Here is a 20,385-nt window from a genome sequence, read left to right as displayed (position 1 = left end):
TATGCTACTGGCATTCTGCACATATGCACTTCTGTGATTTAAAGAAGGCTCTGTATACTGAATAAAGATTTAATTCCATAAACAACACACCAAAAAAACAAGCACAATTCTCAGTGCTTACTAGATGACATTTTCATCCATGTCTTTTTCTTGTGATTTATTTTACAATAAGTTCAAGCTTTTTTTTCTAAATTAATTTTTAATTATTTCAAATGATCTTTAGTATTGTGTAAAATAAATATTAGTTTGGTTTGAGTGATGTTGTGCATGTGTTATAAACTGTGTGACAGGCAGATTAGGGATGCTGACAGATGTTGCTGTGTTTCAGGAGCGAGACGTGGACAGGAAGCGCATGGAGGAGCTGCTGGAGGAGAACCTGACGCTAGAGATGGCCCAGAAACAGAGCATGGACGAGTCTGTGCATCTGGGCTGGGAACTGGAGCAGCTCTCCAAAACCACACCTGAGCTCACTGAAGGTACGCTAAAGCCCACGCTCAGCCCGCAGATGGGTGGATGTGGGGCATATTTAGTGATAAATCCCAGATTATGATGCTTTGCCAAGACGGTTAACTGACCCAAATTCAGGGTGTTTTCTAAACGAGTACGACTTCGACCGAAGGCTTACTGTGTCCGTGGACCGTAAGCGTGACTCTGAGACTTGTTGTGTGTTGGTGAACGCAGTGCCGCAGAAGTCTCTGGGTCACGAGGTGAACGACCTGACGTCCAGTCAGCTGCTGAAGCTGGAGAAGGAGAATCAGATGCTGCTGAAGAGCGTGGAGGAGCTGAAGGCGTCCAGCGAGAGCGGCACGCGCCTCCGTCTGGAGAAAGACAACCAGAAACTCAGCCAGCAGGTCAGAGTCTCCATATGCTTCTCAACACGAGTTATGTTTGAAAGCATAATGTTTATTCTTGAGACCTGAGTTCATGAATGATGAGTCAACTGAATGATGAAAAGTGTCTCTGTATTAAAATAATTAAAATAGGAATGATTACATTGTGATGAAGGATTACGAAGACAAACATGTTTGTTCTTTAGAATAATGCGCACTGGTGAATCATTCACAAAAAGACCAGGAACAGTAGTACTAGTTCATTCTGATGTGGCTTAAAGGTGAAACTAAGGTGTGAATAACTTTTGAAGAAATGAAAGGAGAAGAGTTTGAACGGCACGGGTTAAAATGTTGCGTGGTCTTAACGGAAACCGGGCTCTCAGAGCGGGATCATATTCATCAGTGAGTAATCCGAGATTAAATCTGATTTGAGTTCAGTTAAGCTGCTTCCAAAGCATTAGCGGCTCACACAAGTTTGATTGCTCATTATGAGTGCGTGTGACCATATGTCAGATGAGCGCTGGCGCGTCCGTCTGTCAGCTCGTCCTGTGTGAATGTGATGACTGCGCTTCATTGAGTGAACTCGTGCGCTGTGTGTTTGCACAGCTGGAGCAGCTGCGGGTGGAGCTGACAGCAGACAGAGAGAGTCTGCGCAGCGCTGAGAGTCTGAGCACAGACCTGCTGAAAGAGAAAGCACAACTGGAGAAAACACTGGAGACGCTCCAGCAGAACTCCGACAGACAGGTACACCGCATTCACACACACAACACTGGATTTCATTCATCTTACTCTGCTCAATCATGGAGGTTTGGCATAATTCATTTTATTCTGCCCCGAGCTTTCCATGTCCTCTACACAAAATTATTTATTTTCATACAGTAAAAAACAATCATGCTTCTGATGCCATAACGGACAAGTGGGAGCGGGTCATAATCATTTGACAAGTCAGTTTTTACTAGCTGTAATTAAAGTTCAGTCGTGACAAGTGTTGGCCTTATGCATAAATGCCTGCACAAACAGAAAACACAAGCCCCCAAAAATGCTGATCTACCACTGGTCTAACACCTGTCCTGAAGAGCTGGGTTAACTGCAGGTTAGGCTTAGGCGTAACACTGGTCGACTGACTTGCTATGTGTACCTGTCGCATAGCTTAAATATCTGCTGTGCTGGGCCACGAGAGCCTGAAGCGTCTTAATCTGGTCAGTTAAGCTGTGCACACCTGGACTGGGTTACCCTTTGGTTTATTTAACTAATGACCTGTAGGGATAGGAGTCCTGGAGTGCCGCCGTCCTGCAGAGTTTAGCTCCGACCCTAATCAAACACACCTAAACAGGCCAATCAGGGTCTTCAGAATTACTAGGGCTACAGGCAGCTGAGGTTTTTCCAAGTTTGGAGCTGAACTCAGCAGGACATTGGCACTCCAGGACCGACGCTGCCTGTACCTGGTCTTAGGCTCACCCATTTAGAAGCACACTGCCATGACAAGATGTCATGTAGCACACTGGTAGAAATTAGTGCTTAACCGCTTTACAGCAACACTGAAGCAAGATCGTTTACACCACATTTGTGATCGTTTGAAGCTGCATTTAAACTGCATTTTGGAAGTTCAAACTTACCATATCAGTCCATTATATGGAGAAAAATGCTGAAATGTTTTCCTCAGAAAACATAATTTCTTTACGACTGAAGAAAGAAAGACATGAACATCGTGGATGACAAGGGGAATTTACATTATCTGTAAATTGTTGTTCTGGAAGTGGACTTCTCCTTTAAGGTGGCCCATATCTCCGTTGGTTGTTTTTTCTTTCTTATATATATTTTAAAAACATAATGATATTTAACTCATAAAATCTCATCATTAGACACTAACAAGTGTCATGAATAAATTCAGTATGTTTTGATAAATTATTATTTGAAATGATTAAGCAGAAATATTGGTATTTATGAAAAATAAAGAAGAACATTTAAAAGTTCTAATATTTTCATTTTTACCAGCACTACAGTCTGAGTACAAATGACACACATCAGTTTAAAACAGAAATAATAAAGGCGTAGTTGCTCTTTGTTTACTCTTCTTTGAATTGTTGGTCTATATCATTGTTTGCTGTGTGTCTCAGTTATCCGTCACGTCATCGTGTTTATGATCAGACGTGTTGCTGTATCAGTGCCCTAGTTTGCGCTTATTTCATCTGAAGACATGATATGTGTGCATACACGGTGCTGGTTCATGTCTGAAGCACGAGAGAATATGAGGCATGTTCACAAAAACTTAAAACACACTTGCACCGTTCCGCATATTAACTATGACCCACGCAACGAGTGTTGTTAAACTCATTGTGGCGCTCTCTCATGCGTTTTATGCATTGTTATAGTACAGCGCTGTGATTGGATCATTAGAGTTCATTCTCATGAATAATACTGAGAAAACTCAGAAAACTGATGGTGTAGATGTGTACTCCAGCATGGCTATCAATCGCCACTCTCACTTTTCATGACATTGGTTCAACTTTGCTCTTTGAACCAGAAGATAAAAATTGCTCCAAAAAAACACTTTTCCCTTAATAATAGACATAGCGAGTGCTATTATTGTTTTCACTGATGTGCAACTTGTGCACATATGTTAACATCTCAAAAAATGTGTTTTAGGGTTTCATGACACCTTAATATTGTGTGGCACTGTACAGAAAGTGTCCAGGTACCTTCAGGTCATAGTTGTCATAACACACAACAGGTTGTGAAAGCAAATGCGAAGATATAGCCTCACATCCATTTCGACAGTCTTCATCAAATTCGTTCACAAGTTGTTTGAGAAGAGTTTAACTAATCGACTTGAACTCTGCAACTAGAAGATGAACACGATCTGATCGGATCTTCCTGAAAATCATTTCAATGATCTAGAAGTTAAAGGTTTTTTTTTTTAAGAAAATTCCAGATACACATTACAGTACACATTGTTCAACGATCTCCGTCTGCTCGTGACGCAGGTCAAGGGTCTGGAGCAGGAGAACGAACACCTGAACCAGACCATCACCTCACTCAGGCAGCGCTCTCAGGTCAGCGCCGAAGCCCGCGTCAAAGACATCGAGAAAGAAAACCGCGTGCTGCACGAGTCCATCAAAGAGACCAGCAGCAAGCTCAACAAGGTGGAGTTTGAGCGCAAACAACTTCGCAAAGACCTGGAGCACTACAAAGAGAAAGGAGAAAGAGCCGAGGAGCTGGAGATGGAGGTCCATCGACTGGAGCGAGAGAAGGAGGGTCTGCAGAAGCGACTCGCTGCTCTCGCCATCACCTGCGGGAAGGTGGAGGTGTTGGAGAAGGAGAATGCCGAACTGGAAGCTGAGAGCAGAAAACTTAAGAAAGCTGCTGATGGTCTGAGGAACGTTTCCTATCAGCTGGAGGTCCTGGAGAAGGAAAACACCCAGCTGGACGAAGAAAACCTGGAGCTCAGGCGCATGGTGGAGTCGTTGCGGTCCACTGGAGCAAAGGCCGCCCAGCTGGAGCTGGAGAACAAAGAGCTGGAGAACGAGAGATCTCAACTGAAAAAAAGTCTTGATCTGCTGAAGGCTTCGTCCAAGAAAAACGAACGTCTGGAAGTTAGTTACCAAAGCCTCGATGCAGAGAACCAGCGGCTCCAGAAAGCCCTGGAGAACGGCAGCCGCAAGATTCAGCAGCTGGAGGGAGAACTGCAGGACGTGGAGGTGGAGAACCAGAACCTGCAGCAGAGCCTGGAGGAGCTGAAGATCTCCAGCAAAGGTCTGGAGCAGCTGGCGCAGGAGAACGCCGCCCTGGAGCAGGAGAACGCTCAGCTGGAGAAGGACAAGAAACAGCTGGAGAAAGAGAACAAACGGCTGCGACAGCAGGCTGAAATCAAAGACTCCAAACTAGACGAAGACAACCTGCGCATCTCTCATCTCGAGAAGGAGAACCGCACGCTCGGCAAGGAGGTCGTCGCTCTCAAAGACGTGTGCGGTCGCATGAAAGACCTGGAAAAGGACAATAAGGAACTGGTCAAACAAGCAACCATAGACAAGAAGACCCTGGTCACTCTGAGAGAGGTAACCAGCTCACCTAAAGAACAGCCAACATGTATAGTTGGTGATTGCTTGACTGTGGATTAACTGCGTGACTCTTGTTGTGATGTTTCTGATGCAGGAGCTAGTCAATGAAAAACTAAAGACCCAGCAGATTAACAATGACCTGGAGAAGCTCACCCATGAGCTTGAGAAGATCGGCCTCAATAAAGACGGTCTTCTGGGTGATGAAGAGAGCTCTGATGACAGGTAATTCATGATCACTGTAGTAACTAGGGCTGCAACAACATGTCAGTTATATAATGTTGTGTTTCATGTTTTCCAGGTTTAAGCTTCTGGAGTGTAAACTGGAGTCCACTCTGAAGTCCTCTCTGGAGATCAAAGCGGAGAAGATCGCTGCTCTGGAAGCCCGACTGCAGGAGTCCTCCAACCTCAACCAGCAGCTACGACAGGAACTCAAAACGGTTGGGCGCCAAGGGTTTGTTTGTTTGCTTGCCAGCAGACAAGTAGATTGTGTTTATTAAGCCTCATTTTGTCCACCTTCAGGTGAAGAAGAACTACGAGGCTCTGCGTCAGCGTCAGGAGGAGGAGTGTTCGGCTCAGAGCTCGCCCGCCAGAGGACGGGAGGACGCGCAGAGCGCCAGTAAATGGGAGAAGGAGAGTCAGGAGGCCACGCGAGAGCTTCTGAGGGTCAAAGACCGACTCATAGAGGTGGAGAGAAACGTAAGTACCGTGAACCATTGCTGTTCATCGCTATCAGAATGTCTTTGCATTGGCAAAACAGTTGACATTGCTGATGTTTGTCCAGAACGCCACTCTCCAAGCAGAGAAACAGGCTCTCCGGACGCAGCTGAAGCAGCTGGAGTCTCAGAGCAGTAATCTACAGGCGCAGATACTAGCGCTGCAGAGACAGACCGCGTCCCTACAGGAGAACAACACCACGCTACAAACACAGAATGCCAAACTACAGGTCAGAGTCGCTCTCCTCACCCAATTATCCAGATAGATGTTTTACTTCACAAATGTAACAGGAGTTTGGTTGTAAAAGCTTTTCAGGCCCCTGAGAGTTGCACAAAACGATCTCCAACTCCTAAATCGATGTTGTAACCCTGCTGACGTCTGCCGTGCGCTCATTTACCAGAAGTGCACTTTGAGCTAAACGATTTTTGGCTTGTGTTGAAGTGAGAGAGTGATTACGATATGCTCGCAGGTGGAGAACTCGACGTTGAACTCTCAGAGCGCTGCTCTCATGTCCCAGAATGCTCAGCTGCAGACGCAGCAGTCCAGCACAGAGAGCGAGAGGGATGCTGCCATACGAGAGAAGGAAGAACTGCGCACGGTCTACGATCTGCTGCTGCACGATCACGAGAAACTGTCGGCGCTGCACGAGAGACAGGCGTCAGAGTACGAGGACCTGATCGGCAAACACGGAGAGCTGAAGAGCGGACATAAGAGCCTGGAGCTGCAGCACCGCAGCCTGGAGAACAGGTGCGAACTTCACAAACCGCACAGCAAATCTCTCGTCCGTTCAGCAATCACATTTTTTTCTAAATAGAGGGTGTGTGTGTGCAGGTACAATCAGCTGTTGAAGCAGAAGACTGAGCTGGAAGAGCTTGAGAGAGAACTCAAAGCAGAGCGAGAGAAGATGATCTCCGACAGCAAGAGCCATCAGGACACGGCCGCGCAGTACCACAAACTCAGGGACGAGCACCACACGTGAGTGTCACGATGAGGGAACGTCTCTCTTGACTGATGCTGATCTCTAATGAGCGTCTCTCATGTGTGCAGGCTGAACTCCACATACCAGCAGCTCCTGAAGGACAATGAGCTTCTGCAGACAGATCACAAGACTCTGAAGAGTCAGCTGAACACGGCCCGTCTGGAGCAGACGCGTCTGGAGGCTGAGTTCTCCAAACTCAAAGAGCAGTACCAGCAGCTGGACATAACCTCGACCAAACTCACCAACCAGTGCGAGGTACACGCCTCACGATCTCACACGACTGTCTGTTGCTGTTCAGCTCCTGAATTGTTGTTGTCCGCAGAGATTTAGACTTGAGCCAGTTTCAGTGGTCACCCTCAGTAGGTCAGTAGGGTGAACCTCACATTATCATACCACACCCAAAAGCACTTCACCATTCACATAACAGTTGTACAAGTGTATCTAGCACTAGCAGTAGTAGAAGTAGTAAGTCAACGGGAAGTTCCCCTGTCAACATGTGAACTCGCAAGTTTTAAAGACGTGAACTAAAAGGTTGTTTGCAAACAAAGACACATGGAAGGTAACTGTGTTCGTGTGAAATGTGTCTTGCAGTTGTTAAGTCAGCTGAAGGGAAATCTAGAGGAGGAGAACCGGCATTTGCTGGATCAGATCCAGACCCTCATGCTGCAGAACCGGACCCTGCTGGAACAGACCATGGAGAGCAAAGACCTGTTCCATGTCGAGCAGAGACAATACATGTGTGACATCACCACATTTCTACACACCTCATTCACGCCTGTTATTTTACCCTTATTCTTGTTTATCTTCTAAAACTGTTTTCCTGTAACTAATATCACCTCCTGTGTGCTGATGCACATACTCCTCTCTGTCTCTCACACACAGCGATAAACTCAATGAACTGAGGAGACAGAAAGAGAAACTTGAGGAGAAGATCATGGATCAGTATAAATTTTATGACCCATCACCTCCACGAAGGTAAGCACGCCATCTCACGCAGATCACTGTATGTACATCTCACAAGTATGACAGTACTATGTACCGGAGAAATGCTCTTTGGAATGAGAATGTCTGAACTATAATTAAAGCTCTGTCCAATGTCCACCACTTGTTTGCTCATTCACTAATCCCATATAGTAAATGGCTTTATGGGGAGTGATTTCAGACAGTGTTATTTTGCATTCAATCCAAGGACAGGATAGCACAAAGCCAATCATTTGCACAATTTAACCGGTCTGCCCTTCAGAGCCCAAATTGCATCCAAATTGTCTGAATTCTACACAGAATGCCATATATATTAGTGATACATAGAGAACATCAGACATCTCAAATAGTTAGAGCCTTAACATTATAAACAGCACTGACAAGAAGAAGAAGAAGAGATAACTGTCCAGTTGTTTATTGGAACTTATAAACATTTAGTTTGGTTTATATTTTGGGTAGTTTGTCAGGGGTTATGCATGTTCTCTTTAGGTCAGTTCTCATGACATCTCTCTATAGGACATGAATCTGTGTGAGCATCACTGAAACCCTCTATAATGACACCTTAAGCCAATTATCCATTAGGTAAGCATTAGGGAAGTTCTGCCGCTTCCATGTATATTAAATTAGCAAATCTTGACTCTTGAAGTTCTTTAAAAACAGCCCTTCAGTACTTTCTCATTCTGCCTCTGTGGTTTAGCGTTGCCAAAGCCATGCTGTCCCTTCTGCGTTCATTGCAGCAAACTGGAGGTGGAAGTGTGGAGCTGAAGAAACTAGCTCAGCTCTTACTAAACAATGACTTACTCCATATAGCAGCTTTGGTTGATCCCCCTAAAAAGGATGAAAGCAAGATATACATGCTGATTTCTTTCATAAAACAAATGGGATGGGAAAAGAGCTTGTTTTATCAGGGAATACCACTCTCCAACAATGTTAGACATCAAGCAGCTCTAGGACTAGACAGTACATGGACGGCAGCTCTAGCTGTGACTAGTGATCGACCGATATTGATTTTTTATTACCAATACCGATACAGATTATTTGCAGAATTATGTGCCCGATAACCAATGTGCAGAACCAATATTTATTTACTGTTATCAAGTAAATCAGCAACTGAGTGAATTAAGTCCATGAAATTAGCAGTCTTTCATGTTAAATTTAATCTTTTACAACAATAAAAACATTTTATTTATAAAACGCATCAGCTGCAACACTAAGCAAAATAAATGTAGAATGTATAATGTTTCAAATGGAGAAAATAAATAAAGAACAGGAGTCATATCAACTTAGTTTTACACTACAGTTTATAGGCTAAAGAGTGAAGAATTCACTGGATAATGTTAATTCACTGAATACTATTCTCTGGAATATAACAAACAAAACATTGTATTTTATAGTATTTCTCAACTGGTATGTTATATCAGAATTACTAATATTGTTTTTGTCATTCTGTTCTGAAATGCCTGCTGACAGCACGGTTTATGTATGCATTTACATAGAAGTATACTCAAACTGTGATCGCCGGCAAAGATAATAAATAATTTCCATATTGTATATATTTAGAAGTGTATTAGGTTCTATGGTATATAATTGATATAATTGAGAGTGTTTTAAACAAGTGAATCTTGTTAAAAGTTACATGCGGTGGTCAGCGCATCAACCCAGTGAGTGAACTTAGAGCCCTGCATTTCAGTCTGACTTTTTTTACGTCCCTAGGGCCGGGCTTCGGGCCAATTTTCACGTCATAGCTCAGACGCGGGCCAGGCTTCGGGTCTGTTTTAGGCTTCTCCTTATTTTTTTATATTTTTGACATCCACAATTTATGGTGATGAAAAATTCCCCGCTGGTGAAAACAACACAAGATCTCACTTTCGCTTTTTTGAGACCGGCTCGGAAGGCGTTTAGCGTCTCCATCAGCAGCAGCAGCGAGCGTGCCTTCAGCGAACGGGAAGAGATCCGCGTTCAAGTGTACGCAACAGGCTAAAGCTCGCTGCAAAGCACCGGCAAAAGTAATTACCATGAATGTGTCGAGGGGAAAATAGTAAAGAGATTTTTTTTTAAATATTTATTAATAAACTAGTGTTTTCTGAGTCTGTGATTTCAGGATGAATTTGCCGATCTGGACTCGTCATCTTGGACGCGCCTTTAGATAGAAAAGCATCATTATAGATTACATAATGAAAGAGTTTTTCTTTTCGATTTGATTTGTTTCGTTAAGTAATAATTTAGAGCTTTCTATATGTATATTTATCATGTCCGTGAGGTTTGTATTCGCTGAGTTTCGGTTTATTTTTGTAAAGCGCTCCTGTTCTACGTGAGCTCACAGTGCTTTTGGAAAACACAGCCCAGTCTGTTGCAGAACAGTCGTGGCACACCCATAATACACAGTGTGGCACAGCAATACACTTATGGATGTTCTCCCAGATAAAAAGCACTATCTTGAACAGCATCACTGCCTGGAACTGCAACTTGTAGGTCTATAATGCCCTTCAGAGAGTGATGCTTTCATCTGAACACATTACCAGGAGGGATTTACGCTCCCTATAGCACACAGACTCCAGAAAGTGCAGGATAAGTGCCAGGATAAACAGTTGTGCTTAAACATTTCTATGGACTGCTATTATGCAGATGCACCACCTCAGATTCATGCAGAATTTCTCCAGGCTGACCTTACTCCCAAATTCAGCACTTCTACCAACGATGATTAAACCGGGATTAAGTTGTTTGAGAGTAGAAAGTGTGTCATTTTCCTCTATTTAGTTCTGTGGAGGAGAACAGATTGCACGGTTTATTCCCACTGAGGCCAGAGTGTGTGTTTAGATGGGACAGCCACAAAGCATCAGATGAACAGCTTCTTGTGTGTTTGCAGCAGCATTATAAATGCAACAGCCATTTCATAAGCCCCTTTCACACTGCTCATTGATTCTGGAAAATTCTCAGAGTGCCTTTTATGTGAACGCAAATACGTCCCAGGATTGATCCCGGGTTGAGGACATAGTAACGTTGCCGGGATCAGTCCCAGAATGAGCGCTGTGTAAACAAAAGCCAGGACCAGTGCCGTAAAGGGTGTGTCGTAGTGATGACGCGTGTTATCGTGCGACTCTTTTACTAGGTGTTTTGAAGGCAGGTCAGTGTTCACGACAAAAAAATATGTTCAAACCAGAATGAAGCAGAGATCAGGGGGTTATCACTATCCTTGCTGATGCTGAAATCAATCGCCAGTTTAGTGGAACGTTGCGCGTCACATCCAAATGCCGCGTGTCTTTACAGGATGCGTGTGAATGCACGCGCAGTTTCCAAAAAAAATCAATGGCAGTGTAAAAAGAACCAAAAATCAACCCATCCCAGGACAAGTCACAGGACACATTTTCCATGTTTTTTCCAAAATTGCTGTGTGAAAGAGGCTATAGAATAACACAAAAGTCTTCAACCCTGTTCCTCAAGGCCCACTGTCCTGCAGAGCTTATCTCCAACCCTGATCAATCAAACCTGAAGTATACAGTCAAGGTCCTTAGGATCCATTGAAAAATACAGAAGCAGGTTCCTCAGGTGTCCTGAATACTGACTAGTTGTCAAGTAACAAGTGCACACTGTCTGTATCCCAGGGGGAGTTTAGGTTATGACTAGACTACAGCCTTGCATCTCTGAGGGTGATAGATGACATTTTCATTTGCTCAGAAGCACGGACTAGTGGATTGTGTCCATGCAGTGGATTATGTAGGGAAGAAGCAGGGCTTCCCTAATGCAGTGGTTCCCAACTAGAGATCTTCTTGGGTCCTAAAATTCGAACCTGACCTGACCCGACCCTCAGGTCTTATCGGGTCCGTTTGGAAAAAGTACATTTATTAAAATTACCTGAGACCCAAAACCGTGTCCGAGACACTCGTAGAATTTTTGGACCCAAACCTGCTCAGGTCTCGCCTTCGATTTTCGGATCCAAGTGGACCCGTGAAGACTTCTATTCCCAACGACGTTACTGGAGCCCCCAACACTGCACACTTTTACTTATATCCTGATTCAGGTTATCAGCTCATTAGTAAAGACTCCAAGACCTGAAATGTGTAAAATGTGCAGTGTTGGGAGCTCCAGAAACAGACTGCCCATTTACCTGAAGATGTCTTTGTGGACAAGTGCAGATGCCTCTGTCATGTATTACTCTACTCATTCAGAAAAACACGGTTGCAATACAGTTTGAAACTTCCAATCTGCTATGTCTGTGAGCATTTCATTCTCTTGATGTGTTGCAGTATTTGGGGTTTTGAATTATTACATGAGATGCTTTACAGGACATAGACCACATAATGAGAGTTGCTGTTTCTGCAGGAGGGGCAACTGGATCACGCTAAAGATGAGGAAACTCATCAAGCCAAAGAGTCGTGAGCGCATGCGCTCTCTCACACAGACCCCACCCCGCTCCGAGTCCAGCGAAGGATTCCTGACTCTGCCCCACCCGGACAGTCAAGACAGCTCATCCATCGGCTCTGGTTCCAACTCCCTGGAGGACACGCTCACCCACCGCAGCAGCAGTGAGTATCAGCACACTTCCTGTTCCTTGCAGTGTTCTCTATCTGCAGCACAGGACTGACCTTCCTGCAGTGTGCAAGTCTCAAAGTAGCTTTGTCAGTCACTTCACTCCTGAATCCACAAACCTCCGGAATCACTCCGACAGGTTCAGTAAGTGACCGAATGATTCTGACTTATTCTTTCTTTGATTTTCACTGATTTCCTGAGTGAATCCAGCTCAGCTCAGAGGTGTGTGTCAGAGGCATGGTCTGACTGCTAGTACACGTTGGTGGTGCGTGCGATGTAAAATTAGGAAAAGTCACTCTTGATGCCATCCACCATCTCATGTTTCCTTTCATCACTTACATGCCCCCACAACTTTTTCAAAAGAATCATTTGTTTGTTAATCAGTCATCACAACGATTGGTCAAAACTGTATTTGTGAAGTCAGCACAGTAGAAAGGTGTTTAATGTGTCTGTTTGTGATTTTGTCCACACACAATAGAAAACTTTTCTTGTCACAACTAACACAGCAAGCTCACATCTCAGCTAGAGAATGATTTCAACAAACACACATGAGGTCATGTTAGATGTATGATCGCGTAGTTCGGGCCTGACGTTTTCTCTTGTGTTTTCTTGCTTTCTTTGCAAAGGGAAGAGAGTTGAGAAAAGCCAAACGCAGGCTTCCTCTAACGGTATGCTGTCAGTCAGCCCATGAACGCTCTGCATTTGTGTTTCTCTCTATTAAAAGGTGCAATGCAAACAGTGCGTGTGACTGGAGTTCAGTGCTGTCTGCCATAGTGCTCCAGAGTCATTCATTCATCTGTGTGTGAGAGCACAGGGAGAATATTCATTTGAGCCGCTCGTTGATGATCTGTGACTGTCTCCGCATTGCACCTTTTAATAATTTCCCGTTGTCCCGTTGGCATCAGACGCTGTGGCGTACGTCTCACTACATGTGTTCTTTTGACATTCAGAGTGATCATGTTAAACATATGAGCATCAGTTTGAGAGGATGGTGCGCTGGATGTCATGCTAACATGCATCTGTTCTCTCCTCCCGCTCGTTGCGTTTTTTTGCCTCGCCATGCTGTCCGGTGACAGCGTTGAAAAAGCTTCCGTTCATGAGGAACCGATCCAAGGACAAAGACCGAGTGAAGGCCGTCTACCGCCGCTCCATGTGTAAGACATCTGATCGTCCTCATCCATCACGCTCTTCTTCTTACTCTTACTGTCCTTTTCTTCTGCAGTGGTCGTCTAAAGCACTCTCATCATTTACCATCATCAGCCGCTTTACATACCTGCACTGTCCTCGTTCTCTTGTGACCGATACAGTGACCATGACATAGTTAGAGTTTGTGTTCATTTCTTCAGATGCATATAATTATAATTCAGATCAGTTACCAGAGATTCTCAGGATTAAAGTACAAGGTCACATTGTCAGCCGTCAGACATATAAACATTTAGATATGTACTTTTATTTGTTTTTAAGACACTAACGCCCGTCCCACACACTTTAGAAGAACGGATTAGTTTATGAACTTTGTTTTATCACACATATAATATGTCAAGGATAGTTAACACTAGCGTCCTGCTAATACACTGTTGAACCGCCACATTGCCTGCTAGATTTTCATTTCAGTGTATTAGAAACACTGTTCATGAGTCTGACAGACGAGTCTGAGCCAAGAGTGTCTCCCCAGACCTTCTGCTGCTTGAATAGTATCATAAGCGCTCGTGAAGTTGTGAGGTTGTGCTAATGTCTTTTGTGTTTCCTCTATCATTGCTTCATTAATCACTTGCATTCAGCCTTGCTGTCTTTCTTCACGTCTCTTTCTTTTCTCCTGTGTGTTCACTCATATTGAGCGCATGCGACTCGCAGCAGACCTTTAGCGTGTTAACCCAGTGTGTGTCTGTCTCAGCCATGAATGACTTGCTGCAGACGATGGCTCTGTCCGAGGGTCAGTGGTCCAGCAGCACGGATCACTTAGAAGCTCCTGACGAGGCCATCGGCGCTCAGCACGGGAAGGAGTTTGGGTCCATGGACTATTCCAGCACTGCGGCCGACTACGCCGGCCTGACTCTGACCCGCGGCGCTCGCCACCGCTCCGAAACAGGTGCATGTTCACTGCTGGGTACAGGGACACGTGATCAAATATAACTGTATTTTGAGCGTTGGTCACATGGTGCATCACTGTGCTGCTGTCTCGTCTGCAGGTAACGCCATGTCCAGTGATGATATCACACAGATCTCGTCGGAGGAGAGCAGCGCGCTGCGAGCGCAGGGTGAGTAACTGCTCTTCACACGTTCTGTCCAGCAGGGCAGAGTGTCTCTGGTCTCTGGCGTGAGCTTCTGTCCCGCACCATCTGTTGACCCAGTGTGACGTCACCTCCTGCTGCTCCGACTGATCACGCTCCAGCTCTCAGAGCTTTCATGTTGCATCATTTAGACGGCTGTCTAGTTAACGGCGGGTACATTCTCCAATAAATTCATTATATAGACTAGATCTTGATTTCATTATGATCCTACTTTCGGAGCTTGTAGGACTCCAGGTCGCAACTAAAACTGTGCAATAATAATTTTCAATTTAGTTCTTGTTTGCATCAGTTGGGAAAATGGCACATCCGTACATTTCATCAGTTATCATTCAATTATGCACCAGTGTTTCCTGCATGCAACAACAAGCGTGAGCCGTGATGTCTGATTCACTGACTTATATTACGATGTGCAATCAAAATTACATAGCTGTGTTTTGTTATAATGGCTGTCTACAGCCAGAGTTTGTTAGGGTGATGTGTTGGAACAATAATCAACACATTCGTACAGTGATATTTCAATGGCGCAAATGCAGTCACGATTCAGGAGAGTTTCCGCTGTAGATGTTGAGTGTGTGACACTGTGTGTGTGTGTGTGTGTCACTCAGGTGTGATGAACGGCAGCGCGAGTCGGCCTCACAGCGAGAGCAGCGGTGACGTCAGTGTGAGTCTGGACAGTCCCGTGAGGCAGACGTCAGCGCAGCACAGCTCGGTGGACGGCAAACGCAGGGCCAAATCTGCAGGAAGTGAGATGGTTTCCCTGCAGCAGTTCCTGGATGAGAGCACAGAGCCAGCAGAGGTGATGCTCATCACACCACAAACACACATAGCATCATTAAAAGTGTATTGTACAAGTGTATATTAGCAGCAGTCATTGCACCGTCCCAGCGATGAGTCTTCCAGTTTCAGTTTCCAGCTTCCAGCCAAGTTTGTTTAACATTAACTAGCAGGACTGAATGCTCAGGAGAACTCGTGAAACACTAGTCTCACGCGGTCAGACTGTTCACCGTGGCCGTACTCTGGTCAAGAACCGCCCACTCAGACAGGAAGAGACAGGCATGTAAACCAATCAGTCACGGTTTGGTTTGTTTTTGTTTCCACTTAGAGATGAGCTCATCTGAAATCAGTCAACCACAGTAATAGAGCAGCTTGGAAAAAACTCAATTATCCCAGCAGTGTCTGTGACTGTACGGCTGAAGATCAGAATCACTGTCCATATTAAAGTAAAATTAGCCGATGAATGTCACCAGTGCAAACACTACCAGTCAAAAGTTTGGGGCTGGTAAGATGCTCTTTACTGCTCACAGAGTAACAAACAAACATACAGAGAAACAGAAAAAAACAATCAAATATTATTACAATGTAAAATAGCTGTTTTTGATGTGAATATCTTAGGGCTGTCATGATTCCTCGATTCAATTCGAGTAGTCAATTTAAAAAAAATCCTTGATTGCATTTTGCCTGTGTCGAGTAACTGGCAAAATAAAGGGTGTGTTCCACAAATGAAAATTCACACAAACTGCTATTATTTACATGTGTGGAGCGTCACAAACTCCATCTCTGCATGTTGTTGTGAGTTTATTATAACATTCATCTGGGAACACAGTGTGCGCCATTTCATCGGATTTGTAATGTAAATCATTTATAAACCTACACAAACGTAGGAGAATATATCAGTATTTTTCTCAATATGATAACTGTTTATAGTGGTTTCAAAATAAAAGTTTAAACCCTCGCTCTTGAGTTTACACATTTTCATGTCCACGTTTGAGAAGTTATAGTATTTTTTATTATGCGTGTATATGTACACATATACAGTATATATTTTGTATTTACATGTAAATATTTATAGTCATACAATTGGTATTATATATAAATATTTTTAATATGTAAACACAACATTTTTGTTATATACACAGTGCATACACACACACACATTTTATTTTGTATGCGATTAATCACGATTAATCGTTAAATAGCCCTATTCTGAACTAATTATTGCCTCATTGCTATTATGTATAGATTTTAATTCATTTTAAAGGCTATTGTTTGCTTTGAAGTATTTTTATTACCTGAAATTAATTATTGTTATTATTATTGAATTGCTTGATTAATCATCAAAGTAATAGACAAATTACTCGATTAACAACATAATCGTTAGTGACAGCCCTAGAATATCTGTTAAACTGTAATTTATTTCTGTGATGCGCAGCTGAATTTTCAGCATCATTACTCCAGTCTTCAGTGTCACATGATCCTTCAGAAATCATTCTAATATGCTGATTTGCTGCTCAACACACATTTCTGATTATTATCAGTTGAAAACAGTGGTGCTGCACAATATTTTCTGGATTTCTGGATTCACAGATGAATAGAAAGTTCAAAAGAACAGCATTTATTTCAAATAGAAATCTTCTGTTAATATTATAAATGTTTTTAGTGTCACTTTTGATCAATTTAATGCATCAGAGTTGGTAAGAAATCAGTACTTTTATTCATGACATGGTTCCCACGCTTCTTGAAAGTACTTGAATATCAGACACATGGATTCAAGGCCTGGAAAGTACTTGAAAACAAATATAGGTCCTTGAAAGTGCTTGAAATAAATTTTAAATAAATTTTGTTTAGTGGAATGGTGCTATTTCAAAAATGTTCCTATATGCACAGACAAAGACTAAATGAAACCTCGTTAATGATTGTGTTGGAGATTGGGTAGAGCAAGAAAAAAATCTTAGCATGCAAGCTGACGCCGCCCTGCATGAACCGATGGAGAAGCAGTGCATTTGTGACTGAAAACTACTGTGTGCGACTATGAAAAAATATTTAAGAGCATCAGTGCAAATGACTCTATCAGCATATTTGTGCTTGCGCTGAGAGGAGCTTCAAAGGTTTCTAATGTACTTACAATGTGTTTTTGCAGTGGTGAGTAATGAATCACAGACATGTTGATTCCTTGAACACAACTACGTTTACATGCACAATTTTTGGTTCAATCTGACTGAATTAATTCCAATTGATGAATCTGAATGTAGTGTTTACATGAACGCTAAATAAAGTGATGGGGTTGATGTGGGCGTGAACTGCTTATATTAATCGCACAGTAAAAACGTCCCCCCCGGCACCTATAACCATCGTCTGTGGATGAGCTGCATTGACTATTGGAAGATCACGATGAACAAAGTAGAAAGACAGCTTTATTGATTAAGGGAGTTTACAAATTATATTGATTTAAACAACAGTTCACTAAACAAGACGTTAATATTAAGTGACTTGCATTGTCTGAACACTATTGCCTGATTTTACTCTATTTTGTCAATGAAAATTGTTTCAAAGTCACAGCTGAGCTGCTGCGCATCTCCATTCAAACACAGCGTTGTTTGGTTTATGCATGAATGGGCGTTTTTAATGGAATCTGTTCCAATTACCCATTCATAATGACGGTCACTTGCTTCATTCCTAAACGAATCAGCCGTTCGAACGAATCAATTCAATGAACGATTCAGTGATAAAATCAATGACTTGCCGCCACCTACTGGCAGTTTTACTTTCATTTTAAAGTATCTTTTCTATTATTTAAATCATTTAATATTTCTACATTCAAAATTTTATATATAAAACATTAACCTCAGCATGAAGTTATGAATTTGATTACACTCATGCGACCGCTGAGCCTCATTAAACATAAAAATACAAGACACTTTTGTGTTCTTCTGTGCCGCCTCTGTAGTACTTTTTTATATATATATATATATATATATACATGATTTCATTTGATTGGTAACGTATTCTTATTCTATTTGTTTTTATGCTGTTGGTTTAATTAGAATTTTTTTAAAAAAGCTTATAAATATATTGTTTTGAATTTGACAAGTGATGACATACTTTTAATAAAGTTAGAAAAATGCCATTACAAAGGTAAAAACTAAATTTCCTGTAAATCACTTTCAAATATCATTTCATAATAGGAAGGCTAATATATGATCAGACTTTGATTATTGATTTAGAAGGTGCTCCTGAAATTTTTGACTGCTCCTAATTTTTTTAGAGTGCTCCTAAAAAGAAAAGTAAGTGTAGAGCCCTGTTTAACCATTTTTTTATTAATTTAAAAATTGAGAAATTCTTTCAAATTTAAATCTTTTACAAGAATGACAGCAAAAAACAGTTTGATGCAAAAAATATACATTTTTATCGATATTTAAGAATTCAAAATTCCTTTGAACACGACTGCTCAAAATGGTCCAAATTAATGAAACCTACATATTCGAAACCTCGTTACTCTGAATTTTTTGATGTAAATGTTAAGTGTAAGTGAAATGTTAAGTACTGTACAAGGTGTTTCGTGACACTGCATATGCTGGCGTGTGAATTTAATAGGTGCTTGATATCAAATAAATGGTGCTTTAAAAAGTCCTTGAATCTGGTGTTCACGAAAGAGTGGGAACCCTGTCATGAGTAAAAGTATTGGTTTCTTACCGACACTGTTCATTCATCATCAGTGAGTGAAGACGTCATCATCGCAGGTGTCTGGTTGACATGTTCCTGTAATTGACGCTTGTGGAGAAATCTGTATGTGAGTGTGTTTTGTCTTCTCCTGCGCAGGACGCTCTCTCAGCACAATCATCTTGTCCGTCCGGAGCCGCGCCGCAGGCGTCCAAAGAGCGTGCGAAGAGCCGGGGCATCTTGCGCTCGGCCAGCGGCAAGGCCCCGGCGTCGGACTTTGGCGGCGCGCGAGCGGGCCAACCGGGACGTCCCAGCCTGCGCAAGGCCGAGAGCACCCGCGCCAGAGGCTCCGCGCCGCCCCGAGCCTCCCTGTCGTCCCAGAGCAAGGCGGTGTCCGTGTCGGAGCGGCTGGACTCGTCGTCGGGGCTGCCCCGCGCCAGCAGCGTCATCTCCACCGCCGAGGGCACCGTCCGCCGGACCAGCATCCACGACCTGCTCTCCAAGGACAGCCGGCAGCCCGTGCTGGTGGACCCGTCGCCCTCCAGGACCAAGAGCGCCTCCAGTGAGTACGGCCCCGATCCCCAGGCCCCCGACGCAGCCCTGCCCAAGTCCGCTAGCATGCCCTGCAGCGTAGAGGAGCCCGAGCTGTCCAGCCTGCAGGCCTTTCTAGGTCCCTCCTTCACCGTAGACTCCATCTTTCTGGACTCCATCTTTAGCGAGCCAGCGGTGACGGGCGGCGCTAGAAACCAGGCCATCCTGTCGCTCAACACGTCTCTCGTTAGTAACATTAGCGGCCCTCCCCATAAAGCCCCTTCGAGCAAACGCGGCGGCGGCGGCACGAGCTCAGACGAGCGTCCCGCCGACGCCGAGCCCGAGGCCGAGGCCGGTTTCCCCTCGGAGGACGGCCAGTCGCTGTGGTACGAGTACGGCTGCGTGTGACTGCATGAGCTTCAGTGACTCTCGGCGCCGGACCCCCGACCCCTGTCTGCATGAGTTTGGTCATAACGGCGCCTGTGTGTGTGTTTTATGTGTTTATCATGTGACGATCATAATCATGTGATTCTTCTTTTGAGCTGATCCTCATCACTGTTTATTAACCGGTGTGGTCCGTCATCTCCACCTGCTGTCTGTGTGTGTCACCGCTAGCGGAGGCTGATCTACTTTCATATTTATGAAATGAGGCTTGTAGAACGAGTCCCACGATGCTCCTCTGATCGTCTTATTGAAATGACACGGTGGCCGTTCACGGGTTTCTGATGGTGTTTGTGTGCATGGCTTTATCCTCCTCGCTCCATTCTGATGCCACTGATCAGGATGAGCGTCTGGTGTGGGTGGTGTTGGTGTGTGCCGTAGCGGCCGGACCTCCAGGGACCCGAACTCTGCCGACCCAGCGCTGATGGTGTTTGCTGCATGCTGTGTACCCACGTAACGTCCTTCATTATATCGATTCTTCTGTAATGTCCTGTTGAAGTGTGCCTTGCTTTCGTTCTGCAGATGTGGAAGTGTTACAGGAAAACAGGAAGTCTAAAAGCAGAGGTGGAGCTCAGAGTTTGTCCTGAATTCGCACG

At 43.8% G+C, this 20,385-nt stretch overlaps 1 protein-coding gene across 2 annotated transcripts in view; it reads left to right on the top strand.

Annotated features, from left to right (window-relative positions):
• ccdc88ab (coiled-coil domain containing 88Ab) overlaps positions 1 to 20,385 on the top strand; it is a 45,619-nt gene extending 25,234 nt beyond the window's left edge. Inside the window, exons 12-32 of one of the 2 annotated variants that reach the window (XM_051125357.1) lie at positions 329 to 476; positions 682 to 851; positions 1,437 to 1,574; positions 3,815 to 4,885; positions 4,983 to 5,110; positions 5,187 to 5,325; positions 5,408 to 5,584; positions 5,670 to 5,831; positions 6,072 to 6,349; positions 6,434 to 6,577; positions 6,650 to 6,836; positions 7,173 to 7,318; positions 7,464 to 7,556; positions 11,883 to 12,085; positions 12,716 to 12,757; positions 13,166 to 13,243; positions 13,984 to 14,178; positions 14,279 to 14,347; positions 14,986 to 15,176; positions 18,977 to 19,379; positions 20,312 to 20,385. In XM_051125357.1, the coding sequence (XP_050981314.1) occupies positions 329 to 476; positions 682 to 851; positions 1,437 to 1,574; positions 3,815 to 4,885; positions 4,983 to 5,110; positions 5,187 to 5,325; positions 5,408 to 5,584; positions 5,670 to 5,831; positions 6,072 to 6,349; positions 6,434 to 6,577; positions 6,650 to 6,836; positions 7,173 to 7,318; positions 7,464 to 7,556; positions 11,883 to 12,085; positions 12,716 to 12,757; positions 13,166 to 13,243; positions 13,984 to 14,178; positions 14,279 to 14,347; positions 14,986 to 15,176; positions 18,977 to 19,379; positions 20,312 to 20,376 (4,227 nt within the window). In that variant the 3' untranslated portion in view covers positions 20,377 to 20,385. The remainder of the gene's footprint in view (positions 1 to 328; positions 477 to 681; positions 852 to 1,436; positions 1,575 to 3,814; positions 4,886 to 4,982; positions 5,111 to 5,186; positions 5,326 to 5,407; positions 5,585 to 5,669; positions 5,832 to 6,071; positions 6,350 to 6,433; positions 6,578 to 6,649; positions 6,837 to 7,172; positions 7,319 to 7,463; positions 7,557 to 11,882; positions 12,086 to 12,715; positions 12,758 to 13,165; positions 13,244 to 13,983; positions 14,179 to 14,278; positions 14,348 to 14,985; positions 15,177 to 18,976; positions 19,380 to 20,311) is intronic. The other variant, XM_051125358.1, reaches the window with a different exon arrangement.

This window comes from Labeo rohita, chromosome 13, assembly GCF_022985175.1.
Source record: "Labeo rohita strain BAU-BD-2019 chromosome 13, IGBB_LRoh.1.0, whole genome shotgun sequence".
Lineage (NCBI taxonomy): Eukaryota > Metazoa > Chordata > Actinopteri > Cypriniformes > Cyprinidae > Labeo > Labeo rohita.
This window is presented reverse-complemented; position numbering and strand designations above follow the sequence as displayed.